Source organism: Odontesthes bonariensis, chromosome 2 (genome assembly GCF_027942865.1).
Source record: "Odontesthes bonariensis isolate fOdoBon6 chromosome 2, fOdoBon6.hap1, whole genome shotgun sequence".
NCBI classification, from domain to species: Eukaryota; Metazoa; Chordata; class Actinopteri; order Atheriniformes; family Atherinopsidae; genus Odontesthes; species Odontesthes bonariensis.
The window spans coordinates 19,012,377-19,040,117 of NC_134507.1; the positions used below are offsets into that span (position 1 = coordinate 19,012,377).

Below are 27,741 nucleotides of genomic sequence, written 5' to 3' on the forward strand. Positions count from 1 at the left end.
ACGAAGTCATCGAAGTAATGTCCAACCACACCCCCTGCTCTTGACACAACTCACCCTACTTTCGGGCTTGTTCCATGCGCCTCCTCAAAACCATGACCCCTTTATAGGCTTTGAGGAGATGCAGGGAGGAGAACAAAGTCAGTAGGAGCAGAGCGCAGATTGAAAAATGGCAAAAGTGTTATTTTTGGAGGCAAATTTCCGGCACATTCGAGTATGTTATTATTATTATAATTTGAGTGTGACTTTTCATGTTCATTTCCTTACGTCTACTGTCCGTTTGCCTTTGTTTGAGCTGGCATACAGTTTAGCAGTTGTGTAAAGTTGGAAATGAGCTCCTCAGCTGTGAAGTATTAAAATGACCCGTGGCTTCCTTGGATCAGAAAGCAGACTGGATGAAGGTTTGCTCGGATGTGCCCAAAGGAGATGGATTATGGGTGGAGGGAACTCTGCGTAACATAGCTGACATAGAGGAAATTTAGTAGACGACCGCATCTGCGTGTGGGTGTGTGTGCTAGAACAATGGAAAAAAAATGTGTACCACTTCAGAATATTACACTAGCGCCAGATGCATTATAACCATTTAGATAAGTACTATCTTCAGTGCTGCTGACATGCATTTACATGTCTATTTAGTCCATATGGAGATGCTTTTAGAGACAAATAATCCAACTGGATTCACATGCACAGCAGCTATGTACATATTGTCTGTTAGATGTGCATTGCAATTCATCTGACAGCATTACTCTTTGCAGCAGTATTGGCAATGTAATCTCATTTTCACTTAGTGCCTCCTGCCACACGCTCATGCATAAGTCAGCGTGTTTAACATTCAAATCATGCCTTTGGTACGTGATGTGTCACACTATAGGAGACAGTTGTTTTTATTTCTGTTTGGAAGCAGTTTTCACTTTCAGTTAGCGTGTGATTCCTATTCATGTATGCACATCGGACCAAGGCCAAGGCTTTGGTGGGGGATTACACGTGTGAATAAAAAGGGACATAAATGAAGTGCCGCAGCCATTGCTGTCTCTTTCACGTCAGCAAACGAGCAGAGCGAGGTCAAAAGGATGCAGAGCAATTGTGTGGCTCTGTGGCTGGAGTGGTGATGGGAAATTTTGTAAATCAGCTCATTGCATGTTAACCCCCAGACTCCAACATCTGATAAGAGTATGCACACATAATACACGGTGAAAGCATTTACCCGCATGCTGGACCTTTGGGAGAGGAATGTTGTCCCCTTCTTTTCCGATATAGGATTCTAGCTGCTCTAGAGTCCAGGGTCTTCTTTGTTGTATTTTTCATTTCATGATGGGCCAAATGTTTTCAATTGATGAAAAGCTGCTGGGAGGCATGCATGCTCACACACACACATAAAGTGATCCAGCTCTGGTTCTACTGCTGGTTGAGCTTTGGTTTTGGGGCTGTAAAAGAACCCTGAATTTCACCTTCACTTGTGTTTTCTATACGTTTCAGCAATCGAGCCGTAAGTCTTTATAAGCTTGTGCTGTGGCAGTGGTATATTTGCTCTAAATACCCCAGCTTAATTCCTAAATCCTTCTGTTACAATGAATCTGGCATTGTGTGTACAGTATACCGCAAGTGGAGAAACATCAGAATTCAAATGTGAAACATTGTCTAGCCTGGGACAAACGCAACCAAGTGATTTACTTCTCTGTCAGGAATAGATCAGCAAACCCCGAGAACATGCCTCTGTCCTCGTCTCCGTGTCGAGGTTGTCTGCGTGGGGATGTGTGACCCACTCTGCTGTTCTGAGTCTCTGGAGAACCACGCTAGATGAAGTAATGAGACGAGTAGAAGAGAATTGGAGGGAAAAAAAGCCCCTTTTGGCTCGGACTTAGATGTGTATGCATGTGTGGATGTATCAGACAGCTGGAAACATTTTTCTCCTAATTTCAGTCTGTTATGTTTAAGTGTAAGTCAAATTGTTAATCTTGCTGTTATCTATTTGTAGACAGCATTTTTAGCACAAAATTATTGAATGAATTTGGACACGCATAAGAAATTTACGACAGCAAAAAGATCAGTTTAAAACACAGGAAACACTGGGCTTTTACATGAAAAATGACAGTAAAATCCAACCTGTTTAAAAGGGTTACTAACTTTTACTCCAGTTTTTTTTAGATCTCTTTGATGGCTCCATCTTGCTGCCTTTCCCTTTCTAAATCCCTCTTTGAACTACATGAGGGATTTAGAAATCCCTCATGTAGTTACAAAAAAAGTTATCTTTTGTCTGTGTGGTGGTTTTTAGAGCAAGTGCCATCAGCTGTTTCCTTTTGTCTTGTAAAATCTGCAGAAAACCCTGCTTCCTCTCTGATCTCTTCCCACTCTGATTACATAACTGCGATTAAACAAGATATCTGTGACAGTGACTGACAGGCCTTCTGCAACGCATGTTGAAAATTTCCTTCAAAATGCTGAGACTATTTTCCTGATCTAAAGTATCAGTGACTTTGCTTTGCTATGGTTACGTCTCTGACTAGATATGGATGCAAATGGACACTTCCTCACCTTACAAATGTTTTCATACATTAATAAACAGGGTTCCACCAGGGATCTGCTTTCAGCCAGGAAATTAGGTACCATCACCATGGTTAAACAAAGCAGTCTCTCTTTCGATATAATTTTGACGTGCACCTTGTGGCTAAGACATTATGTGAAATAATAGCAGTTCATAATGTGGAAAAAGCTCCTTTTCCGTTGCGCTTGTCACCACCCATGTTTCTTTTAAAGGCAAAGGTTTAAGGTGTTGTGGATTAACTGCTGCTACAAAAATAACCCTCCCCCCCTCCACAAACTGCAGACACACACACAATGATGCACACGCACTATACTCCATGTTTTACTTTTCACTGCAAGGAGGCAAATACAGATTACAGATCCTCTTTAAGTGAAGATCAGAGGAGATTTGTGAAAGAGGGGGAAGGTGCTCTATTTTCCAGACAGTTTGGTGCATATTGTTTTAATATATGTAGAAATGTTAATGGCCAAATAAAACAATATTGGGTACAACTAATGTGTTCCAGATATTTATCATTTTCCTTGACAGAGCAGACAGTCCTATTGACAGCTGAGAGTGGAAGTCAAACAGGACAAGCTCTGAAGGTGCATTTTATGATTCGTTCTGCAATCTATGTGCATTGTCATTTTCGGTGTCCTGCAGTTTAAACATAGAAACCATGTCCGACTGATCCCAAATCAAGCAGGGTTAGGCACAAACAGTAAGCACCACAGATCCATCAAGGACATTTCAGAGCAAGCTGGGCAGCAGTTGCGTGGTGGCTCTGCTGCAGGCATGGGGCCCGGAGATTAGTGTCCAATCAGAGTGGATTTGATGTTTACTGACAGCACACAGGACTTAGCTAAGAGTACTGTATTTCATTTGTTTCAATGAAGCTGTGCACCTTGCCTGGCTTCCCCTCCCCGCTCTGTGAATCTAGCTGATCTGAAACCTGTTGACGACAGCACATCAGCAGCAGCTTCAGGTAGGTTTCTTCAAAGGAGAGAGCGAGGGGTTTTTGGGGTGGAATAAAAATCATTGGCATCACCATCATCACCAGATTCACCAGTATCTGGATCACGTGACGTCACCGAAGGAAGTGGAATTAAACCGGCTTTATTTAGATGTAATCCCTCATAGCAATCGTCAGAGCGAGTAAAATGTCCCAGAGAGGGGAGAGATAAACTGTACTGGATTAGTAAAAGCCCCTACCCATCCCAACCTATAACCCAACCTATCCTCTTTTGTATTTTGTTCTACTAGCAAACAGTTTGGTGACTATCTCAAGCCTGCACCCCGTTACCGGGTCTTCCACGGAGTTACTCTGTTTCCTCTACAGTGTTTGTGTTGTTTTGTGTGATGGGGATGTTTTTGTGTGCGGTGTCCTTTTTCCTCTCGCACAACAAACCAGCATGACCAGAGATTAATTATTCAAGGATTGCCAGCTGAAGGGGGAGTCACCTGATAGCTCGGACTTACAATATTACAACCTCATATCAGGTGAAACAGTGCGCCTTCTCTGTTAGTTTACTCTCCCTTCTCTACCTCCTCCTTACATTTTATTCTGTTCAGCTGTGTATGAAGACTTGCTCTTTCAAACATACTTTCAGGAGCCTATTTCTTCTGTTTTGTGCATTTTTTTGTGTCTTTTAAATTTTTTTCAGGTTTTACCTTTTTTGCCAATGCTTGTCGTGAACAAACAGTTAGGTCTTGGACGCTCCCACAGTTGGGATACATTAGGGGGGAATGAGGGTCAGTGGGAGAGGCAGTGTGACAGTGCATACGAGCAGCAAGCAAGATTAACAGGTCGACGTAACTCCCTGTCATACGGGGAGGGAGGACGGTGGTACGAAGCTCCAGATCTGGATTTGAAACGTGCTTCGTATTCCTATCAAGACACTCCCTACGGACAGGTTTACGTAGAACGTCACGACCCACGGGGGGTTAGGAAGGGCTCTGTGCCGGATCTAAACCACTACGAACGGGCACCCATGGCTCACCGAGGCTCCATTTCACATCAGGATTACTATCCTCACGACCCAGCTATGACTCCACGGCCACCTGAGGGCCTTTACCGGCCAGAGCACCAGGCTCCACCACCTCATCCTCATCCGCTCAGCAGGTCAGGCTCACATTTTGGGATGGCACCTGGGACTCGAGCTGTGTGGGATCAAGGTCAGGCAGGGAGAGGGGCACCTCAAGCACCTACGTCACCCCTTCCTCCTCCTCCCCCTCCTCCTACCGCCCATGAGTTGAATCGAATTTATAGGGAACCTGGTGCTGTAACTGCTGCCAAGATGATACAAGATGGCCAACAGCGTTTGCCCTCCCGGGAGCCATCTCCTGCTCACTATGGTTTTGAGCATACATCCCCTCGGTATGCCAGTGAGCCTCCACCTCTGACCGGCCAGTCAGTCTATTCTGATGTGGATGGTCGCCCACTGGATCCACAGCAGCAGGCTGCTACCTGTCTGGTGGTGGATCCTGATAGTCAAGGTATGGTTATGAGGCAAGAGGCAGCTTCACCTTATACTGTCCAACAGCAACAACAATTACAGCAGCAGCAAATCCAACAACATTTGCATCAGCAGAAACTCCAGCAGCAACAATTACAACAGCAGCAGTTACAGCAACAGCAACTCCAACAGCAGCAATTACAGCAACAACAACTTCAGCAACAACAGATACAACAACAGCACCTTCAGCAGCAGCAGTTACAGCAGCAACAAATTCAACAGCAACAGCTTCACCAAGAACAGGTGCAGCAGCATCTGCAACAGCCCCTTCCACCTCCACCTGCCATGCCAGTGTCTGACTCAAACTATGCTATGCCAGCTCCTGTTCCTGCTCCACTGCAAACTGCAACAGCTCTTCCACCTGCACCTGCCCCTGTGCAGTCTGCCTTAGCTCCGGCCCCTCCTCCACCTGCCACTCCACTTCCTGCTCCTCTTCCTGCTCCTCCCGCAGCTGCCCTGCTGTCACCTTTGCCTGTGGACCCCAAGAAGACAGTTGATCCAGAATTCCTTTCTTTACTGCGAAATGAGGGCATCTCAGAGAGTACCATCTCCTCACTCATTCAGCAGGGATTTGACTCCACAAGCATGCTAGCTGTTATGGAGGAGAACGATTTCCGCACAGTCGCCCCCAACCTTGGCCAGGCTCGTGTACTCTCTCGCTTTGTCCACAACTACAAAAGGCCAGTTGAGGCTACTCCAGCACCCTCACGACCTCAGACACCATTGCGAGGACGCTCTAATAGCTTTAGTCATCGCTCAGATGTTTATCATCAGCAGCAGCACCACCATTTACAACACCCTCCACAGGCTTTAGCCATGGATCCCCAGCTAATGCACTCACAGACTCCTGGGGCTATGCAAACAATTTCCCCAAGAATGGGAGAAGTAATAGGTAGGAGGCCCAGCAGTGCCCCCTCTCAACACCTCCTTGAAGCCTCTGCTGGCTACCCAAACCAACCACCTCGTTCCCCAGGGCCATATGCTGGAACCATTATGCCTGTTCAATCAAGACCTATGTCGGCCTACTCCTCCGGGGTGCATATGCAGGGAATGCAAATAATGCCACAGCAGATCACTGGATCAATGCCTGCTATACCGGGATCTATTCACCCCATCCCAGGTATGCCACAGCAAATGCCCATATCCCTGCCAGCTTTACAGCAGCCACCACAACAGGTGCCGAAAGCATACTCCACCAATTACACAGTACCAATGGAGCTGATGAAGAGGGACAGGAATTTACTGCCATTATCACCCATGCACAGCCCTCACCCTAGTCCTCAGCTGATACGCAAGGGTGGGGGACCTGCATCAGACAGTGCCCTCGTCCCTGTGGGAGCACCTGTTCAAGGCCAAGGTGTCCTGGTTGCCAACCAGAAACTAAGTCGACGTACAGGTCCGCCAGTCATCGTTTCCACAATGGCATCTCCAGACACAAGTAAATACTTCTTTTTCCCTTTTTCATGGCTATCTTCGGTTTGTTTGATTTTTAATAGGTTTGGTTTAATATACGAGACAACTTATTTTTGCATGAGCCTTTGCATTTCTCATCTTATTGCTCAGTATCTCCAGTGTTGCTGCATTGTTAATCTTTTCTAGGAGCAAGTCAGTACACTGAGAAAAAAATATAATTAGTAGGTTACAGCCGTTTGTTTAATTCTATTTTCATTCACTAACTTGAATATTTTCTAAGTGAATGCATCTCTGTCCACCAAGTACTTTTGCATGTTGCTTTCAGAACATTGGCGTGTGAAATGTATTTAGTTAAGCACGGTTACTGGTATATGATGCATGACACTTGACCTTAAACTCCAAACACAATCAAAATGTTAATACAGGATTTTTTGGATCCTTTAATCTTTCTGGTCAGTTGCCCTCTGTTGACACTGACTTCATCAGCATTAGAGAGGATGTGCTTTTTCCTCTTGTCTAGGCAAGTGAAGTGAAAATCTTAATGGTGCTGCTTTTATCTTCTCTAAATCCGTTGTCACGATTTTCAATTAAGAACAAGTTAATCATAACTTTTGCTTTAAACACAATCCTATTGACAATCTTTCCCATGCCCTACTTTTTTTTTGTATTTGTCATGATCCTAAAATATTTTCTCATCAGTTTATCTCTATGAGAGCCAGATTTATCTGATTTCTTTTTCCCTTTCCGTGAAGCCTTTATTATTTCAGTGATGTCGTACTTGTGTCGAATCAGAACTAGAAACCGAATGAGAAACACCGCATTAAAAGTGGAGAGCCTTGATAGGGTGCAGTATAGAGGGTTTTGGACAAACAGCTGTCAGCATCCTTTCTGGTACATTTTAAATATCAACAACTGTGCTCCACATTCATGTTGCAGGCTGAAAGCATTCATGTGTGAACAGTTCACATTAAGACTTCTGTAACTGTAAAGGTCAGATAATGTGTACAGATGTCTTAACTGTGTGGGAACAGGGGCTATACATCTGTTGCAACAGTCATCTGTGTACAGTATGTGAGATTGTATTTGCCTCCCCTTCCCAGGATTCAGGAAGATTGTGTAATGGTGATTGCAGCATTAGCTGTCTGTAGCCCTTCAGCTGTGGTGTCATTGTAACTGCACTTGTTCGTGATAAATTCCTTCCTGCTCAGCCCCCCAGGCCTCTGTTGTACTAAACTCAAATGTCTTCTTTCAAAATGATAATAAGAAGGCCTCAGAGTGCCATCAAAAAGCTTTATTGCCACTCGGACCATATAACATTACCTCAGTCCTCCTGCAGTCAAGGTGTACCACCAACCTGCACAATAACAACTAAATTTGTTCTTTTAGATCATTCTCCTCTCGTGACACAATGTTTGATTTTCTTTGCGCTGTGTAATTTCAGTGGAGAAAAGAAATCAGATAAAATCAAATGCATTCAATCAGTGCATCCCTTTGGGTAGTATCTCCGATTTTTCTGGATTCACAACTCAACTCAAAAGCCGATTCCCAAAATATGTTCTTTTCAGTCCCGCATCCTGATAAAAGTGGTTTCCCGACATTTTTTGTTGATGTTTCCATTAACATCAGCTCACTGGAGGCTCACTTGCAGCGTCACCAGACGGATAAAATCGAATTAACTTCCCCGATGGCTGATGTGTGATTGTGTCATTTTCTCAGTGTAGGTTGCAATGAGAAAAGAGAGGGAGGCTCAATCCTTCACATCCTCTATTTTCATGGCTACGCTAATCCAAAGATACTCTCATTCTGCTGTAATATAGATGGCCAACAGGTTTAAACAGACTTGAAATGTCCAAGGCAGGTTGGGAAAAAAATGACTTACTCTGAATTACTCAGGCAGTCGTCTCTGAGACCCACAGGCCCAAGAGGGCAGATATTATGATATTCCCATTAGCCTACTTGGCAATGTCAAAACACGCTGTTTGTTCTTGGCTCACATGGACTCCCTCTTTGGAAACATATTTCTTCAATTTTGCCACATCACATTGTTAGCACACACTCAGTCAGCAGAGTAGACCTTATTTGCATGTGGCTGACATTTGTTGCTTTAGTAATTTCATCTCTTAATGGACATGTCGGCAAAGCTGCTCTGAGAGCATATTCCTAAATTGTATGTTGCTAGGCAACGTGAGTTTTGGTGGTAATCGTAGGCAGATTTGCTTCTGGTTAAAGCATCTGTCCATTACCAGAAAACAGTAGATTTACTCCTTACTTTGGTCTTTTACAAAAGGGCTGGCAGAGTTTATACGCTTAAAAGTGTGACTTAATTATATTCATTCACGTCATATGCAATATATACGAATTTTAGACTTGGATTGTCTATTTTGATGTGATGGGTTCTCAGTTGAATAAGCTGAAGCAGTAACCTGTTTTGCATTTGTTAAATCGTATCACAATAGCTGGTGGTGCCTCATGATGTTCAGATAATCTCATATAATTCATCAGGGACAGCATTTCCCTTTTAAATTAATAAGCCATGTGCAAACACAAATTGCCTGCCCCCACCCACCTTAGTATATGATGCTCAGAGTAATACCCCTGAGCAGGACTAACTGACTAACTAGGGCCACCCCTCCCCCTCTCCAACATAATATGATGATGTGGGACAAGGCAGCGTAATACTGGGGGAAAAAAATGACTTTGTGGTATTTTGTGTTTCAGCAATGCATATATCATGTGGAAATAATAAGTCACTTGGGAATGATTGCGGAGGTTTCTGTACGGGAGTGTTGCTTCATTCACAGTTAAATTTGAAAAGATTTTTACTCTGAAGACTTTTTTTATTCTGTCTATTTAAGGCTCTAGATTTCCATTATTGCTCCTTTCCTTTGGTTTGATGCTGTTTTGTGGTTCACAGCAGGGATGCAGAACATTTTTAGTGCCCTGTTTTAGTAGGGAGGAAGTTGCAGAGGGCTGCAGAGACACACCTCTTCTTGTCTCTGGGTCTTGTCTCTTAAACTACACGCACAACTGGAAAACAGGAGTTCATTATCGTTGTGTTTGTTTTGTGTTCGTCAAGTCTGTTGGGTTTCTTGGTGCAAACTTCCTCTTTAGTATTTTTTTTTTTTTTTTTTTACTTTTCTAGGAAATTATTTAAAGAAAATTAAAACTGTTTGAATTTTACGTATGTATCGTGCCTATCTTGACAGCTTACATCCTGTGAAGTTATAGGTGCACATATGCACACGAGCTGAAATGACATTCTGTCCCACCCTTGTTTAGGGTGCTGAGCGTGTTGACTCCTCTCATGGGATTTTAGGTCAACCCTGCTCTGCGTGACACAGTTTTATTCCTTTCTTTGGCCTAGCGTGATGGCATGGTAAGGTTATGGGATATTAGTTTTGGAGATAGCAGATTATACATATGCAGGGTCCAGGTTAAAACCATAGGCAGTTGTTGGTCTGAGTGAGGGATTAAGGAAGGAGGAAATGGAGGGACAGATTGCTGGCTGTGTGGTGGGGAGGAGAAACAGGGTGGTGACAGCTGTCAGTCAACTTTAGAGTCTCCATAGAGACGAGGTCAGCTGGCAGATCTCACATTTACATCGAGGGTCAAACACTAACCCTAATCTGGAATGACAGTTAAAGGTGATATTGCTGGTCACTGTACTTTTCACATCATGATTTCTTTTATTTTAGCCTAGTGCCATGACCTTGAGTGATGATTCAGTGGATCAAACAGATTTCAGTGCATAAAGACAATTTATTATGTGTTCCTCTGAATATCTGCCCTCTCCTATTTCATTTTTAGGAGTTAATTTATGTCAGTTGCGAGAACCAGACACAATGACAGCTTTTAATGATTGATTAAAAAGAGGCGGGGGTGTCTCTGCAATATTATATCTTTCTTTTGGGATAAATAAAACACTTTTTCATTTGATTTCAATTTAATTCGTTATATGAAATTCAATTTCTCCCCCTAACTGCGATTACAATAATGTAGAACAGCTGGATAAGTTCAAACACATCCAGGCCTGAGGGTAAAATCACAAACTCAACTGTTCATGTGTGATGATGATTTATCTTATAACTACAGCAGCTTAGAGCGAGGCAAAATGAGAATTTGTTGTTACTTTGCGACCTGTCACCATATGTTTGTAGTTGCGTAAATGACAAGAGAGGTCAAGTTGTAATTACAGTTATAAACTGTACTCTAAATACATAACACGTCCATACACACAAATTGAATTTAAAGTAAAAACATCACATATGTCAGCGAGGCAAAAGTTGTGTTGAACTAATTGCTAAATTAATTAATTTTCGGGGGTCTTGTTTAAGGCACAGTATGGACTTCTTTTCCATCATAAGAAAGTAACATTTCTTACTTTATCTTTTTCTTTTATTTCCAGAATTACTCAAATGGAAACCTCAAGTTGGTCTTTGTGTCTTCTCCCCATTTGTTTTGCATCTGTGTTTACAATGAACCCAATTTCTCTTTCTTTTCCCTTTTAGCAAAAAAAAAAGAAAAAGTTAGACAAGATAATGGGAGAAACATGTTTCTAGAGGATCGTCATTCTAAGCTCAGCACATTCATTCATGACTGTGGTTGTGGTTTAAAGAGCTTGTCTATAGGAAAAAATGAGGGAATTTGGTGATTTGTAGATGGGAAGTGAATGAACCCAAGCAAAAGTGGCAGGACAGAGAAGAAGACTGAGCAACAAAAATGCAGACAAGGCTGTAAATTAGTCAAAAGAAATACTGACTAGGGTTTGATTTGAGAGGCAGTGATAGTCTGGGAGATTTTTGGAGGAGTGCAAGTGGGAGGTTTTATACATATACTATATATATAAAATTCTGTCATGCTATCTTGGAGCAAATTAAGGATGGGAGGAAGGACTTCTCAGCCACACAGATGCACAACAGATTTTGTGGAAAGAAAAATAAAGCAAAAAACAGTCGCATTTTGTTGTTTTTCAATTAATTATAAGGGCGTGACTTTATTCAAAACTCTAGGCCAATGCTAATTACCCACGTGAATCATCATTTTTTTTGTTTCTCCATCCATCCATTTTCTTAACAGCTTAATCCACATGGGGTGGTAATATGAGGTTAGGGTAAGTTTCTGTTCAGCTATTTTTGTGCGGAAGATTTGCATAAACATAAATCAAACCACCTCTGCATTATTTTTCTTTTGAATAGAAGCCATGATAGTTTTTTTTTTTTTTTTTTTCGGGATCTGATGACGAATTTAGTCTGAAATATGCTCCAGTGGATAGGAGAGCACAATTTCTGCATCCCAAAGCTCAACGTGTTATCTTCAATGTAATTGTTTTAACAAACTTAAAGTTCAAAATCAAACATGCTCAAAAATAGACAAACAGACAGGACATGAAGATGTTGCATTTGCATTGCTTGACATGGCAAATGTTCACTATTTGCTTGATTCGTGACAGTTGCTAAATTATCTGGAGTCTTGTTTTATAACTAAAGCTGCACAGGTCAGATACAATCCTGCCATCTTACCTCTTTACTGTATAAACATCATAAAAAAGAAATCTGAAATCCTCTGAGAGCGGATAACACCTGTTGGGTGTCTGCTTGGTAGCAGATGTATTAGCAAAGAGCTTGCAGATAATATACAGAGCAGGTGCCGTCAAAAGAAATTGGATCTGGAGAGGCAAAGTCTGACCTTTTGGCTTTTTTTTCTCTTCCTTTTTTTTTTTTGTTCTATATTGACATTAACAGCTGGTTGTTGGGTACAGAAGCAAAGCGAGGACAGGCAGAGAAGGTGAGACAAATGCAGCTCAAAGAGAATATGAATAAAGAAAGCAATGAAATGAGTAGCTGAAAGCTCCTCACTCCTACCTTCTGCATTAAATGACCTGATACTTTCTCTCCCACCTCGCTCTCTCTTATTCCTCCTTCTCATTTCCTCCCTTTTTTCATCTCTTCCTCCCGTTTCTTTCCTCCCTTCACCCTGAATGATTCATTTTGAGAAAATGAAATCTTTATTGGCGTAAAAGTAAAAGTAAAGAGGACGCAGAGCTGACCATGCTCACGTGTGCATGCATACGTATGCAGCCGAGCGTTGCTCGACTTGACACTTTGCTTGACTTGACACTTTGCTTGACTGTGTTTTAACAAAAGCGGAGGGGAGATACTGTTAAGAGGTGCCGATGAATCTCATTTGCAACCAAGGGAAATATTATGCATTTGTCAGGAGGCATGTCAGGCGCGTTCACAATCACAGTGGGCTGCAAATGGGATAGTGTTTCACAGTGTTTCTAGTTTTACACAGACCCGAGGATATGTGTTTGTTTGTATGTTTTCACTGCATTTTCAATCCTGAAAGATTGTGTCTTTGAGATGTGTTTGCAAGAGGACACATCATTTAGCGTGTGGAAACTAAGGCAGCTGAATGATGGATGAGTCGGTGTCTTGCAGTAAAATCAGATTTGCTTTTGAGCACATTTGTGCGCTGTTTTATTTGTCATTGCTGCCTGTTCACTCTCCATTGGTCTAAGCATGCTTGAAGGTTGTAATAAGCAACACAGTCCCCCATTCATCCTCCATCATTACACACACTTGTTTGCTCCCATCATTCTCACATCTCTTTCTGCTTTGTAATCAGGCCAGTTGGCTCAAGTCACAGAGAAGGAAAAGGTGGAGAGGGAGAATGATGGTGTTGGAGAGTTGATGCAATGCACGGACATAGTTTGAATGGGAGAGGACATTAAAAAAAAAAAACTCAACATCTGTTGTCCACCTGCAGCTGTGCCATCTCTCTTCCTCCTGCTCTTCTCCCCAGAAACTCATTTGGCAGCAGATTCACATGTAGATCACTGGAGGCAGATGGGATGGTGAATTTTAGAGGTCAAATTATACAGAAGGCTCTTCTTTCTCTGGAGTTCTCTTTTTATGAATGAAGCCTTTTTTTTTAAACCGCAGGTCTGGTTTATGGGCTCCAGTTACATGTTCGAACCAAACCTACTCTATGAAGCCCTTTAAAGTCCCTACTGCTGATTTATGCAGTGCACCGCAGTGTGTGTGAAATCTATGCATTGTTTACGTCATGATTTATTCATTTCAAAACAAACTCAACACACACTCCAAAACTTAAAAGATTTTTGTTATGTACAATTGAAAATCCTCACATGTGCTTAACTTATGTCTGAGTGATTACCCCCTTCATATATGAATTATGAAAGAAGCCATGTGTTCACATACATAGATATACAGTAGTGCTACATAGGAATTAAAGCGGGTATAATATCATGTATGTTGTAACTTGTATTAACGAAGGTTAATTTTCTGTTGGCTTTATATAAAAAGAAATGGGTGGCATAAGGCTTGAAGTTCAGCATTGAACCATTTTTTTTCCCAGCCATAAAAGATATAACTGATCAGGAGCTCAAGCACATTATGCATGTACACGAGGAAACTCAAGCTCACCCACCCCTAATAGTGCACAATTTCAAGTCGTGATATTATTAATTCATGTGACAGTTAACCTTGTACAGTTCTCATGGAGAGATGAATAAGCAACTGCATCTAAAACCGTTTTTTTTCTTCCTGTTGTTGATATGAGCATTTGAACATGGTGGGCCGTGGGCTTTGACTCGCTGTTGAAGTCAGTTCCATTCACAAAACTGCAGTTTTTGTCACTTTGACGTTGGCTTCGTGACTCGCCCTCACAGGTCTACTTGTTCTAGGTGAAAAAACGAGATAACACGGTGTGACATTAAGAACTGTGGTTATTTTGAATGAATTATAAATAGTGTGTGGACACATGCGTTACAAGTGACAAGGACAACTTTCTAAGTTTCAGTATATATACATATATATAAAATATATATTTATTTATATATTTCTTATAGCTCATTCTCAGCTCTTGTTGAATCATGTCGGTTTTAAAGACATTAACATCCTTCATGTAACAAAAAGGCAAAATGCGTTTTGCCTCATCACTCGTGCAAATTTCAGCAGTTTTTTAATCTGCAAACCGCATTTTATTGGAATGATTTGCCCTCCTGCATAATCAATAATGTGTTTCTTATTTATCTAATAAATCTTTTCTGAACGACTGCAGAGGATATAACTACAGGTTGTACAAAGCTGACTGAATGTATTCTGACATCATAGTTTCTTGATGTCTAGAACTATGCGGGCGACTGGATTCTAACTTTTAACAAATGCATTTCACCGAATACAATATATTTAGGTTTACAAAACACATACATTTCAATTTTGGAGTTCTTTGAATTGAGGATTTTAATAGATGCCTGAGGCATTTCAGTCCAATCTTCCGATAGCATGGGAAATAGCTATGTTCGTTCACAGTGCAAGTCTGTTGCTTGCATGTCTCCATGTGTGTTCCTACTTGATGACGTTCACTTTCCATGTCTGTAGTGTTGAAGTGGCCAGAGATGCTTGTAAAGGGGGATGGAAGAGATGATGGATGTAGCTCATCCAATCCATTAGGCTTCATGTAACGTGTTCTACCAAAGGTTTTCCATCACCGTCAATAAGTCAATCAAACAATAATTGTAGCAGGTTTACAGTATCTAACTGTGTCCGTGATAAGCCCTTATTCTATAAGAATAAAAGCAATGATATATCAACAGTGTTGTCATTTAAAATTTTAGAACTACCACTACTTATGGATGAATTGTTTTCATGATTGATTAATTATTCATTTGAAAGCAAATCTTTGCATATAATGAAATTGAACCTTCAGAGGTTTTCCATTGATTGACAAATCAACGAACAAGCTCCTGCTTTTAAATAATTTCATAACTGGGATGTTTGGGTGATGTGCGTTCCTTCTGTAAAAGTAATGTACGGTGACCTGGGATCACGCGCTTAACTGTCATTACCGAAATCCTTCCAGGCAAAAGTGGCTTTGTGTCGGGCCGCCCTCTCAGACAGGTGTAGTAGTAAACACACTAATCTTTACTCCTGTGCTTATTTGTAAATCATGGGATCAGTTGGACTCCAGGAAGGATTTTCATACAGTTAGTGTTACCAAGAGCAAGTCTGCATGTGAAAGAGAAACAGACTTCTCACCCTCAGAGCTCAGCTGCAGATGTGTCTGGACACTTGTAGATATTTTTACATGTGAGAATTAATTTTGAAACTGCCGGAGTTTTGTCTTTAAAGGGAATGTTTGTGGAATACTGAATGAACTGAATGAAGCACATCTCACATGTATACAGCATAAACATGTCGGTGGTCACCTCAGACTCCACAATCTTTCTTCCAAAGTAGTTCTATCCATTCCTTTAGGTTTCCTTTAATAGCAACAAAGGTCTCCTGATGGGGAAGGATTGCAAAATCATCAATTACAAAGGGCTTTATTTTTTATTTTTTTTATAGGCTTTATATGGTTAGAGTAAGAAATCCAAACTACTTGGGTTAGGTCAGAACATAATCGTGGTTGAAGCTAGAAATATTCTTTGTACAACTCAGTCGTACCGTCTTTGATATGAAATTTTCCCCACAGCTATTGGAGGTCACAAATTCGTTTGAACTCCATTGTTGGTTGTATCTGCCCGCATGAACACACAGCAGCTGTCATTTTCAGCTCCTACACGTTCCACTATTATTAAAAGAAGAGGTGAAAAAAGTGGCAAATGTGCTAATTTGATGTCGAATTCAAAACCAGTTCAAATTAGAAGGAAAAAGACGAAAACATTTCAATTTCCAGACTTAATATATTGTTTTTATGCTAGTTTCAACCTTATATAGTTTAAATGCGTTCCAAACAGTTTCTTCCTTTTTCCACTAACGCTACACACAGGTTCCCAACATTCTTGGACACAAGTTCGCATCTTTGCCCTTGTACGAAACTCAACTTTACGTCCATGCAAGCGTGACAAATATATTTGCTGAAGCCAAAAGAAAAGCCACTTAATGGCTCTTTGAGATGCAAAACCAGTTGTGCCCATTTCAAACGGCGCGGAGCGAGTGACACGAAAAAAAATGCAGTGTCAGATTGTGAAGGAGAGTTTGTGGGTAAGAGGGAGTGAGACTCGGGAAACGGGGGGAAAGGGCTGGCACTCCTAAAGGACTGTGAAGCCCAGATCACAAATAATAAAACAGAGAGGGAGGGAGGGAGGGAGGGAAGGAAGGAGGGAGGGAGGGGAGGAAAAAAGAGCGAAGGAAAATATGTTATGCGAAGGGGAAGGTCGGAGAATGGAAGAGAGAGTCGTACGTGTGCCAGGAGTGCCGCACCTCTCGCTGTGACTGGTGCTTTTCTTACGTCTCTGTTATTTACCTCCTTTTTTTTCTCTTCTCCTGCATATCTGCGGTGTCGGATTGTTTTCTCTGTCGTTTTTTTTTTTTTTTTTTTTCCCTATTTTTCTCCCCCACCCCTTCCTCTCCCTCCCTCCGTTTCTCTGTGACTTCCAACAAAAGGCTGACGGAGTGAGCCTGACGTCTGAATGAACAGCCCAAACCTGCTGTGAAGGGAGAGAAGAGGGAGACGGAGCAGGGGAAGAGAGGAGGCTGGGGAGAAAAGATACAAGTGATCCGGCTGAAGAGGCGGAAAGGGGAGAGCGCAGACAAGTGCCGATCGCTGGCTGGAGAGGAAAAGAGATCCCTTTTTTTTTCCTCCCCCTCTCTGGAGATTAAAGGAGTTGAAGGCACCGATTTAACTGCACGGGTGGGAGGAGTGACCATCGTCGCTCCCCTGTCCTCCCCCCTCACCCACTGCCCTCCTGTGCCACCGTCCATTTTTTTTTCCTTCAAGAGTACCAGTCGTCTCAGCAATGGAACTTCTGGGGGTGAGGTGACAAAGGAGGACAGATTTGCAAACAAGCAGCAGGAGAGCAAAAGAAGACAGTGAGGGAGGTTAGACGGAGGGGGAGGAAGGCTGGAGGAAGAGGAGAGGATAACCCCAGGGCATACAGTGTGAGAATACACCAACGCCCACTTCTTCTTCTTCTTCTTTTTTTCTTTTTTTTTGTCCCTGACCTCAACATTTCCCCTGCCATGTGCAGCACCTGATTTTGGAGAATGTGGAGACAGCATTTCCCAGGCAAGGAGCATGTTTCACGTCATGCATGTGTTTGTGTATGTGTGTGCACGCTCTCACCAGGCATAATAATAAAAATCTGTGGTGTGTTTGTGTGTGCGGACTGGTAATGGTGCGAGATGGGAGGAGGGAGTTGGCTTTAAGGCTAATGAGCCTCTTATGTTTTTGCAATGAAGTGTGTCATGAAAACAGTGTGTGTGCACGAGGGCAAGCACCCCTGCGAGTGTGTCAGTATTTCCTGGGTTTGCAGCCGCAGAGCTCTGCACAGCAGCGTGAGGAGGGTAAGATTAGATGGCCTGTCATATGTAGGGTCACAGGTCACAGAGGATTGGGCATATGAGTGGCTCTCCTTGTGTGAGGGTTAATAGTGTCAGACACGCTTTTTTCTTACCTCTTAAAAACGTTTATTTGGTATTCGTGACGTATCGTTTTTCGCTGCTCATTTTGGAGCTCAAAGATCGGTGTAAAGAGAATTAAAGCAATCGGTGCCATTCAGATAAAAACAAAATCAAGAGAAGGGTTTACAGCAGCTTTTTTTAAAGTCAATGTCAATGTTACAGCTGAGGTGTTTTTACATTGCAATTGACACAACCCTGAACTGCTTGGGATAAAAGTCGCTGCAGGGAATTTCCTTTTGGACGGTTATTCTGTATTTTAAAAAGTTAAAGTATTTCCCTCAACAATCAGACTTCATTCATTTGGTGGTTTTGTATTTGATTTGATTTTCTGTGAACGTAACAGATCTTTGATTTCTTCCCTTCCCTGCTAGATTTGTGTGCCTTTGTGTGCACATGCTCCCAACCTGAACACACTCGTTTCTATAAGTACATGTGAAGTAAAGCTGGAGTGCACTGTCTGCTGTTCATCAGCACCGACAGCTGCCTTTGTTTCGGACCCCGGCCTTGCTGAGCGCTTTTAAAGAGGATGGAGGCCCGTCTTCTTTCTCACTTTGCATTGCTGTCAGTGAGCACTGACACCAGCTGTGATATCTTTGTGTTGGCATATGTTGTCCCCTTCCTTCCTTTACTCTCTACTACACTTCTCCATGTGATTCCACCCTGTCCCTCTCTCTGTTTCCCTGTCTCCTCCCTCCCTCACCTCTTTGGCTGAGCTTTTGGGTGGTGATAACTTTGGAGAGGGTGGGTAGTGGGTGGCGGGGGGGGGGACTGGCTGAAGGGAAGGACAAACAATGTCTTTGTGTGGCCACATAGTGGAACAAGAGACAGGCTGGGGTGGCGGCAGCACAGCCGGGCGCTGAAAGGGTCCGGTGGGGGCCTGCAGCAGGCAAGTCTGCCAAAGAAAAGCTTACACCTCCCCTATTTTTTCTACAGATGCCAGGGGATCATAAACACACTCAAGAAAGCAGACACTCCCAAGAATGCAGGCGCCGGATTTTTGCTAACATGTATGCACACCAGAGAGTGTTACACTGCTGTTTTTTCCTTCTTGTAGCATTAAAGTGGACAGATGGGAAAACATGAAAAGAAATGGAAGAGAAGTGAGCAGTAAGAAATGTGAATGGTGTTTATTTCACTTAAGATCCGTGGCTTCCCTGGCGATCATTGGTCATTAACGCTGTCATCTGTGTGGATGCATGAAAGTTAGTGCGGCCAAATGCACGGCTTTGAGTTCCTGATGGCTCCCTGGAAAATGCGGCAGAGGAAAACATCGATAGTGGCACTCGTTTTCTCTAAAGCTCACTCTGTGTGTTTGGGTTGCGAAGTTGGGAGGCCTGCAGGGGCAAGATTTAATATCATTAAAATCAAGCTTTTACCTTTCTTCCTATTACACTTGCCACAAAGAAAGCCCATGGGGTTATCAGCCCTCCCCTCCGTTCTCTCGCTCTTGGACTATCCCATCTCTGAGGCCCCCCAGCTTGGGAGTTGCTAGGTAACCAGAACCAGCTGTTGGTCCCATAGTCCGCTAAGCCTGTTCTGGTCGTGCGTCAACAGCGGAGTGTTTTTTTTCCCTGAAAGCTTGCTGTGAACTCTGCAACCGCCGCTGTGTCCCTGACATCATCGTGCCATGGAAAATCTTCCTCACTTCCTTTTGTTTTTGCAGTTTTATTGTTCCACTGATACAGGGACCGGTGTGAGTGCATCCCTGGCATTTATCACGCAGGTCTGAGCACTTTAGGAGCGTTTCATCACCGTTCATACAACTGTTAGGGAAGGAGAAGGGAAGCAGAGCCAGGAAGGGCAGAAAGAAAGTGAAAAGAATGATCTGGTGGGTGGCGAGGGTTTGATTAAAAAAAAAAAGAAAAAAGTCACCTCTGATTTACAGTCAGTAAAAACTGATGTGAGGATGTAAGAGAGGGCCTGAGAGTGTGTGACACCATCTGCAAGTGTGGATGATAAACTGCCTCAGAGGGCTATTAACAGAGATTTGAGATGGCAAGCACACAGGGAAATTATTCAGGAAACCACAATAGTGCAGGTAAGTCAATACAACTATGCTGTTCTCGAGTGGAAAATTTACATTCAAAGTGTATGTCAACCTCTCAAAACAAGCCACAGATAAATCTGTGGAGAGCACATTAACTTCCAAATAAAATCGCCTGCTTCAACCAACCGAGGCTCGTTGGAGATCCATGAAACCACAAAACCAGAGTGCTCGATTTGTCAGAAAATACAACTCCAGAGATAAAGATTACTGATGTGGTGTCATGTTATTAAATACCAATTTTAAAACTGGTTTCCAAACCCAGGGGGAGAAAACCGGTCTGAATAAGGGTTTATTTTCTTCCATCGATTGTTTGTGCTCTATTTAGAAAATGATCCTCCTCCCTCTGAAAACTCTGAGTCACAGCGTCTGGCAGTGGAGCTCCCTGAGCTGCTTTTCCAAGATCAGCCCATCCAAACAAGAGAATTAGACACCAGATCGTATTCACAAAGGAGCGAGTTCTGGTTTTCTTTTCCTTACTTTCAAAACGTCTATTTCTGTTGTCAGAATCCAAAAAGGCTTTTTAGTTTGGAACATCTGTAATCCATTTGTGGCTGAGGGTGCGCTCTTGCCAGCTCTGCCGAAAGTTTTCATACTTCCTGACAAATCATCCAGTTTGTGATTTGCGTTAGCGTTAGGATGATAACAACTTTAGTCAATTCAAGCAATCCTCGAGGGATGTATCACCGCATGACGTCCACTGGATTAGACTATCTGTTGTCTCACTGAGCATGGTTTAGATTTAGTTACTCAAGCTGCTGGCATCTCTGCTGGTTTCTTTATTACTGACAGACAATGCTGGCTGTTGTGCTGTGATAAATACTTTGGGTACAATAACAGGACATTGGCACAAGCAGTTAGCGTTTCTATCCCTCAGACTACCAGCCAAAATATCTTACAGCCTAACATAAACCGTCTTTAATCATGTTGTTTCTCCTGCTCACAGAAGTTTATGTAACAGCTAATAGGCACTTGAATAATGGCTCTGTGGTGCTTTTTTTTTCCTGCTGAGGGGTGAGTCTGTTATCGGGTGGATCTTTATGTTTGGACAGAGAGACTTCTGTGTTTCCTATAAGGGTTCATGTTCTCAGTCTTGCTGTCTCAGTGCTCACCCAACAGTGAGCCAGGCAAAAAAACAATGAAATGGCTGAAGTGAGATCAAGAGCTAACTAATATGAAATCACTCAGATGAAACTTGTTTATGCTCCCTTTATCTCTCTCTTTTCGGCTCTTTTGCTGCCGAAATATCCTCTTCGTGCAGATGGGATTTTCGAAGGGTGTTTTTCCTCATACTTACAAAATAAGTGATTCATAACCTCAACATAACAACAGCTGTCAGATCGTAATTATTAGAAAAATGTCCCTAATTAAATCAGCAAACATTATGCTGCAGTTGTCTGCACACACTACGTACAAGCTGATTAAGTTTTTGTTATAAAGATTTTCATCCTTGTGGTAATCGGCAGGTGGCTCACAGAAGTGTAAGGACCAAACTGACCGTACAGTAAAGGCACATTGCCACCAGAATTGATGTTATGTTAACAGGATGATGATGTTAAATGTCTTGCTATACTACTTATATATATTAAAAAAGTGGATTTGAACCTCTTTACTGAGTGGTTGTTACAGGATGTGATAAGGCTGGGAAATATTGTTGAATATTAAAGTTTATTAACTCACAATGAGATCAGCCCGCTTTGCAAAACGTCCCAAATTTTATACATGGTAGAATGAGTCACCGGAGGTTTTAGTAAGAAAGTGGGAGAACATATTTGTAACCCACAAAAAGAAAATTTCACTAATAAAACCACCTGTCAAAATATATTTTTCAATGTGCCTGAAGCATAAGTTTCCAGTAATGAGCTGCATTAACGGTTGGTAACTCTGCACATTATAAGTGGACCACAGAAATATTTCAAGATTCCTTGAAAAAAAACGTGCAATGTATCGTTAAGGATTTGTTTTTCTTTTACTCCTCTGTTCTTGCCTACTTATTTTTTCATGCGCTGGCTGATTAATGTTTTACTGGGAATAAGTTGTACTGCTCGTGCTTATTTCAAAAATGTCAAGATAGAGTATTCTAAAATAGAGTGACATAACAAAGCAGACTGGTGTACTGAACAATTCAAGCATGAAAACACTTTCTCTCAGCCTTCAGAGAGGTTCGACGAACAAGCTTGCAAAGAACACCTGAGAGGCAAGCACACGAGGTATTACGAGGTCACTGATATTCTCAGGAGGAAGATCATTGTTAAAGATGAGGATACGGTTCTTTAATTGAATTGAAGTGGAGTGATATTAAAACTGATATAAGAGCGATAAACCTGCTTCAGTAGTCTAAGCCTGAGGGCATCTTGTTCTTTATAATGTATGCACAGTGTATGTGTTTAAAAAAAAAAAAAAAAAAAACACTTCTTACTATTTTGGTATTGAAACAGTGACTCCAACAATATCACAGAGCTCTTTTTGGTTTTTGCTCCCCTGGGAGAGTTTGAGAGGTCGGTGCCATTTATGATTTTTTTTTTTAAAGTATGTATAAAAACCGGCTTCTGACTTTGGGAGAATTCTTATCAGATGCAGTGTGAGAAAAATGTAAAACATTGTCCTCTCAGGCCATTGAGAGCATGTGCAGGCAGAATTCTTTGTGTCTAGGTGCTCGTCTGGCTTCATAAAGCAAGTGGTGCAAGGCGGAAACTTTCGGTTCAAGTCTTTTAGATGCAACCTTGATTCTTTAAAGGAGCTAATGTACGCTACAAATGTACAAATGTCAGCAGTTTTTTATTGTTTGAGCTTCTCCTACCCAGCTAATATTAAATATACTATAGTGTGAACCTTGCTAAGCACTTGTTGAGTTTTTATTGGCTCAGCTATCTCTTAATTGCAGTTTACTAAATACACAGTTGTTTATGAAACATGAATACGCCGTTGTTTTCTTGTCTCAAAGGAAGACTCAGTCCTTTTTGTCCATTGCTCGAGATCTCCTTCTAATCACCGGTCAGGTATTGAGGTCATTAAGAGCCACATTAACAACCTTGAGAGTTAATTATCTGCAGATCCCTCATGTGTTAAATTCAGTGCTACGTTCTGCCTTATTAGGTTGAAGGCAGGCAATTAGCCAACAGGAAATAATTAGTCAACAGCTTTTTAACCTACTTCCTTCAAGTGACTCTGCTTTTTCCGCCGACTGCTTGTTGTTAAGACATTGAGATGAATAGACTGACTCGGTTGCTCATAAAGTGTGTGTTTGCAACGCTTCGGTGTGTGCGCGCGTGGCTGTGGGTGTCCTTGTGTGGCGCTGTTAGATGATGGAAGTATTTTCCAGTCGGATAATGAACTCTGCAGGGGTATGATGAGTCGACGCAGGGGGAGATGTGGAGCCACAGGTGCGTTTGGCGAGCAGTAGTCTTCCCTCCACAGCTGCCTCGCAAACATGAATCAACCACACACACACACACACAGACACAGACAGGCAAAATGAGCCTACCCAGCAAGAATGCTGTGTTCTTTTAGCTTATACTAGAGAGACTAAGGTCACTTCTACCACATTTTTTCTTGAAAGTATCTGTTACAAAGCTCAGATTTTTTTTTTTCACTGGCTTTTTTTCCACAGTGTTTTTTATATTTACTACCAAGTGCCAGACAGTGAGAGTGAAAACCTAATTTGAGGAAGGAGAAGCAGAGGAATTACAGACATTAAAAGTGCAGGGATCAGGCAAGGGACTCAGCTGCTGATGGCATTTTCAATCATGTTGTATTTAACACTTCCAGCCACCCAGCCTATGCTTTAAGTTGCCCCTAACAGGCATTTATCATTCATTTATTTATATGTAATATTTCTGTCTAAAAAGAACACATTTTCTTTGCTCTTTGGGTTCCCACTACAATTGTGGGATGTGACTGCTGTCATAAATACAATTGTGCAACCCTACACATGAATTTGTTGTCATGTTTGAAAAGCGTGACGAAAAGCAGTGTGGCGCTGAAAAGCAACGTCAGGAACTGCTGGATCTCAGCCCCCGGGCACACCGGCGCGGTATCAGGCCTGAGAAGGTGCACAACAAAGGTTAATGCACTTCAGAATGAATCAGAAGCACACCATTTTAAGATTCACAAACCTCACTAGTGTTGCTTTAAAAGTATTCCACGCGGTGCAGCCGATCTAACAGGTTGTATGTATAGGACTGCATGTGTGTCAAAAGAGTCCCAGTTGGTTTCCACATGCTGAGATGGAAACCGTGTTTCCAGCCTCAGCCTCGCAGACCCACTATAGCCCAGCAAAGTCACAGTTTCAATCAATTTGTGCTTGGTACATCGAAGGCTGTATAGATGCTCAGCTGTGTTGCAGGGTGAAATGTATAAGCCTGCAAATCTGTGAGGAAGGGAGAAAACTCTGCAGACAGATCTCTGAATGTGCTGAACTGATGGGGTTTTCGTTGGCAGAAAAAGTTTCTGGCATTCGCAGTGAGAACCCAATCAAAGGATGGGAATGATGGCAACATCAGCTGCATTGGTGGGTGTGTAACAAAGCTGTGAAGGCAAACACCAACACAATGGAGAAGAAGTAGGTTTTAGGGATTATCTGGAGAAAATTAACTTTTAGTGTCAGTAAGAAGAGCTGCTTAATTTCAGCAGAAGCTCATAAGCTCTACATGGATAAGCAAATTGCATGCACAACTTGGATTTGGTGCTGAAGTGGTTTATTACAGGGGAATTGTTTCTGAGGACCCCAAATGGAACAGGTGCGCAAACAAGAACAAGAACCAAATGCTGAAATCTAAGTCAAATTAAATTTCTCACATCGAGACAACACATGCTTGATTTTTGTGTGAAATGATCATTTGCATCAGGCACTTGAAACTAGAAACACTAGCATTGAAAAGCTTTTTGGTGAACACTGACATAGACGAAACTGAAAATAATTCTTAGATACAGTATATTCCTTGGAACAGGAGAAATGTATTCATTTGTAGATTGATCATCAAAACCGTGAGTTTCAAGATATTATCCTGGTTGTGTCCGAGGCTAGAAAATGTATTTGTTTGAAAAAAAAAAAAATCTTGGTAAATTACATTTTCTTGAGCTGTTATTAGGTATTTATTTCTAATTTCAGATAATCTATTCCCCCTTTTTGTTAACTTTCTTCCCGTTTTTAAGAGTTTTTGCAGTATTGGTCAAAAAGCCACCTTGATTGTAAAAAAAAAAAATCTAACATTCTTCTATATTTGTAAACAATACTGCTCCAACGGCCCCCCTATAGCACTCTGCAACAATAGCTGATAGTGGCTGTCATATTAAGACATATTAAGACTTGGATGGCCACCAACTTACTCAAACTGAACAACAACAAGACAGAGCTCATGGTGGTGGCCTCTCCATCTCAGTCCAAGGAAGTTGAGGATGTCCTACTGAATGTTGATGGCTGTACCATCAGGCCCTCCCAAGAAGTACGCAACTTGGGTGTTATCCTGGACTGTAACCTCTCACTCCAAGCTCATATCAGTAGCACCACCAAATCCGCCTTCTTCCATCTCAAAAACATCTGCAGACTCCGGCCCTCACTGTCAGACCCAGTTGCAGAGACTCTGAACCATGCCTTCATCACCTCCCGTCTGGACTACTGTAATGGTGTCCTCTATGGTCTTCCAAACAAAGCACTGGACAGACTACAGCGTGTCCAAAACTCGGCTGCCAGGATCCTCACCAACACAAAGCGGTGGCAAAACATTACCCCCACACTGAAACACCTTCACTGGCTCCCAGTGAAGTCACGCATCACCTACAAAATCCTACTCCTCACATACAAATCCCTCCACACTCTTGCTCCCCAGTACCTCTCCGATCTCATCCAGCAACACTCCCAACCAAGGTCCCTGAGGTCCTCTGGCAAGAACCAGCTCGTCACTCCCCGCTCCAGACTACGGACCTTTGGAGACCGAGCCTTCTGTGTTGCTGCCCCCACCCTTTGGAACAGTCTACCTCTCCATATCCGCCAAGCTCCCACACTGGAAACGTTTAAAAAGCACATCAAATCCCACTTATTCACTGAGGCCTATGGTCCTTAATCACCTTGGCCCCATCCCCATTTCTACCCCCTCCCCTCTTCTTTCCTCTATTCCCTAGCCCCATCTCCTTTTTGTAAAGCGACCTTGGGTTACTTGAAAGGCGCTATATAAAACCAAGTCATTATTATTATTATTATTATTATTATATGATAGAATACAAAATATGTTATCTTTTATTCTGGATAATGAATTTCTGAAACTTTTATAAATGGCTCTTGTATCTGTTGTAAAAATCTAAACAAATCAGCAAAGAGAAGCACAAGCAGAACCTGAAAGCAGTCACGGCAAAATTAGATCAGTAATAACAAGCAGATTTTCGTTTATTTGAAACCAAACAGAGTTTTAAGCAGTGAACAGATCACAATCTGTTTGCTCGTTTACGACCTGCACTGGAGGCTTTAGTGTACTGTACTGCTCATAAGAGACAGATGATGCAAAGAATGATCAAAATCATAGCAACAAAGGCAACAGTGGTTAATGTCCCATCATGCTCCTCCGCGGCTTGTTTTATTGCCTGCTAACTGCCTGCTTCTTTCATTTGTCACTCCCCCAGTTTGTGTCTTAGGTTTTCTCTGACAGATGTCATGCATTGTCTCACTTTAGCGTCTCAGAGGATTTTGTGCAGCTGTTTTCTCAGGCTGAGTTGTCTCTCCTCGTGGCAAGAAAGCTGACGTGTGAAATTAGCAGAGAGGCCCTTTAAAGGCCCATCCAGTGTCTTAAAAGTGCTCATCAGCGTGTTAAAATCCTTCCTCAAAGCAGGGAATTCCATTTGTCATGTTACAGGTAAACTAATCGAGACACTCTTTGTTTTTTTTTGTTTTTTTTCAGCCATCACCAAGTTCATCCTTCTTCCCTCCTTCCTTCTCCTTTTTCTCACAGCTTCACTCCCTTTGTATTTTTTCATCTTAGCTTGCTGGTGAACTGCTTTCCTACTTGTCACCTCTGCTTGTATAGATTGGTTTCACCTTCCCCTCTTGTCGAAAGAAGCAGTCATTAAATGAATGAACCCAATGATATTTCAGGTCGTTTGTCAGATCAGTGATATTAATGACAACCTGCAAAGCTCCTTTCAGAAATGAATCCTCCATCCTAATTCTGTTTCTCTCTGTGGGCTGAGAGCAGGTGGACTGTTGCTCCTCGTGGTGCATTGTCTGTGTTTCCACTTGCAGCTTTACCTTTTAATGACATCAAACTCAGTGGAATGCTGTAAATACAGGCTTAGCAGTGCGTACTTTGTGACGATGTGCCAACAGTGTGTGCAGAAAAATGTGAAAAAATGTCTGAGATTTCCTGAATTGGCCTTGTTTTTTTCTCTAAAATACAACTTCAAAGAAATTCATGTTGTGTGTTAAATTTATCTTCAAAATACATTCAACACAGTGTATATATTGAGAAGTATTCATTACTAAATACAAAACCTTGCATTATATAGTTTGGATTAACAAAAACCCATTTATTCCTGTAACACCCAAACAACTTGTTTCGAAATTAGATTCAGAAAACTGTCTGAAATGCGATTGGTCCTTTTATTTCCAAATTAGTCCGCCCACTCCTCAGTCATGTGAAACGTGCTTTAACTAATGCAGGGTTATTTGTGTTCATATATAGGAATCCTTTGATGCATCGTGACCAGCGACCGGGGAAATATGTTGTCATGTCCTTTAAATTGGTCGTCTGAATCAAAAACTACACTTTGAGAGATGAAACTAAGAGTTGAGAATAACCATCTACAATAGAAAACAAGTCCACTCCTGCAGAT

General features: G+C 42.1%; 1 protein-coding gene across 5 annotated transcripts in view; it reads left to right on the forward strand.

The window, feature by feature from the left end:
* ctbp2a (C-terminal binding protein 2a) overlaps positions 1-27,741 on the forward strand; it is a 64,605-nt gene that overhangs the window by 24,028 nt on the left and 12,836 nt on the right. The window contains exons 1-2 of one of the 5 annotated variants that reach the window (XM_075478443.1): positions 4,201-5,019; positions 21,182-21,197. The exons of 2 other annotated variants lie outside the window; for them this stretch is intronic. In XM_075478443.1, the coding sequence (XP_075334558.1) occupies positions 4,201-5,019; positions 21,182-21,197 (835 nt within the window). Of the gene's footprint in view, positions 1-4,200; positions 6,473-16,623; positions 17,482-21,181; positions 21,198-27,741 lie in introns of those variants that run through there. 2 more of the 5 variants (XM_075478442.1, XM_075478445.1) reach the window with 2 other exon arrangements.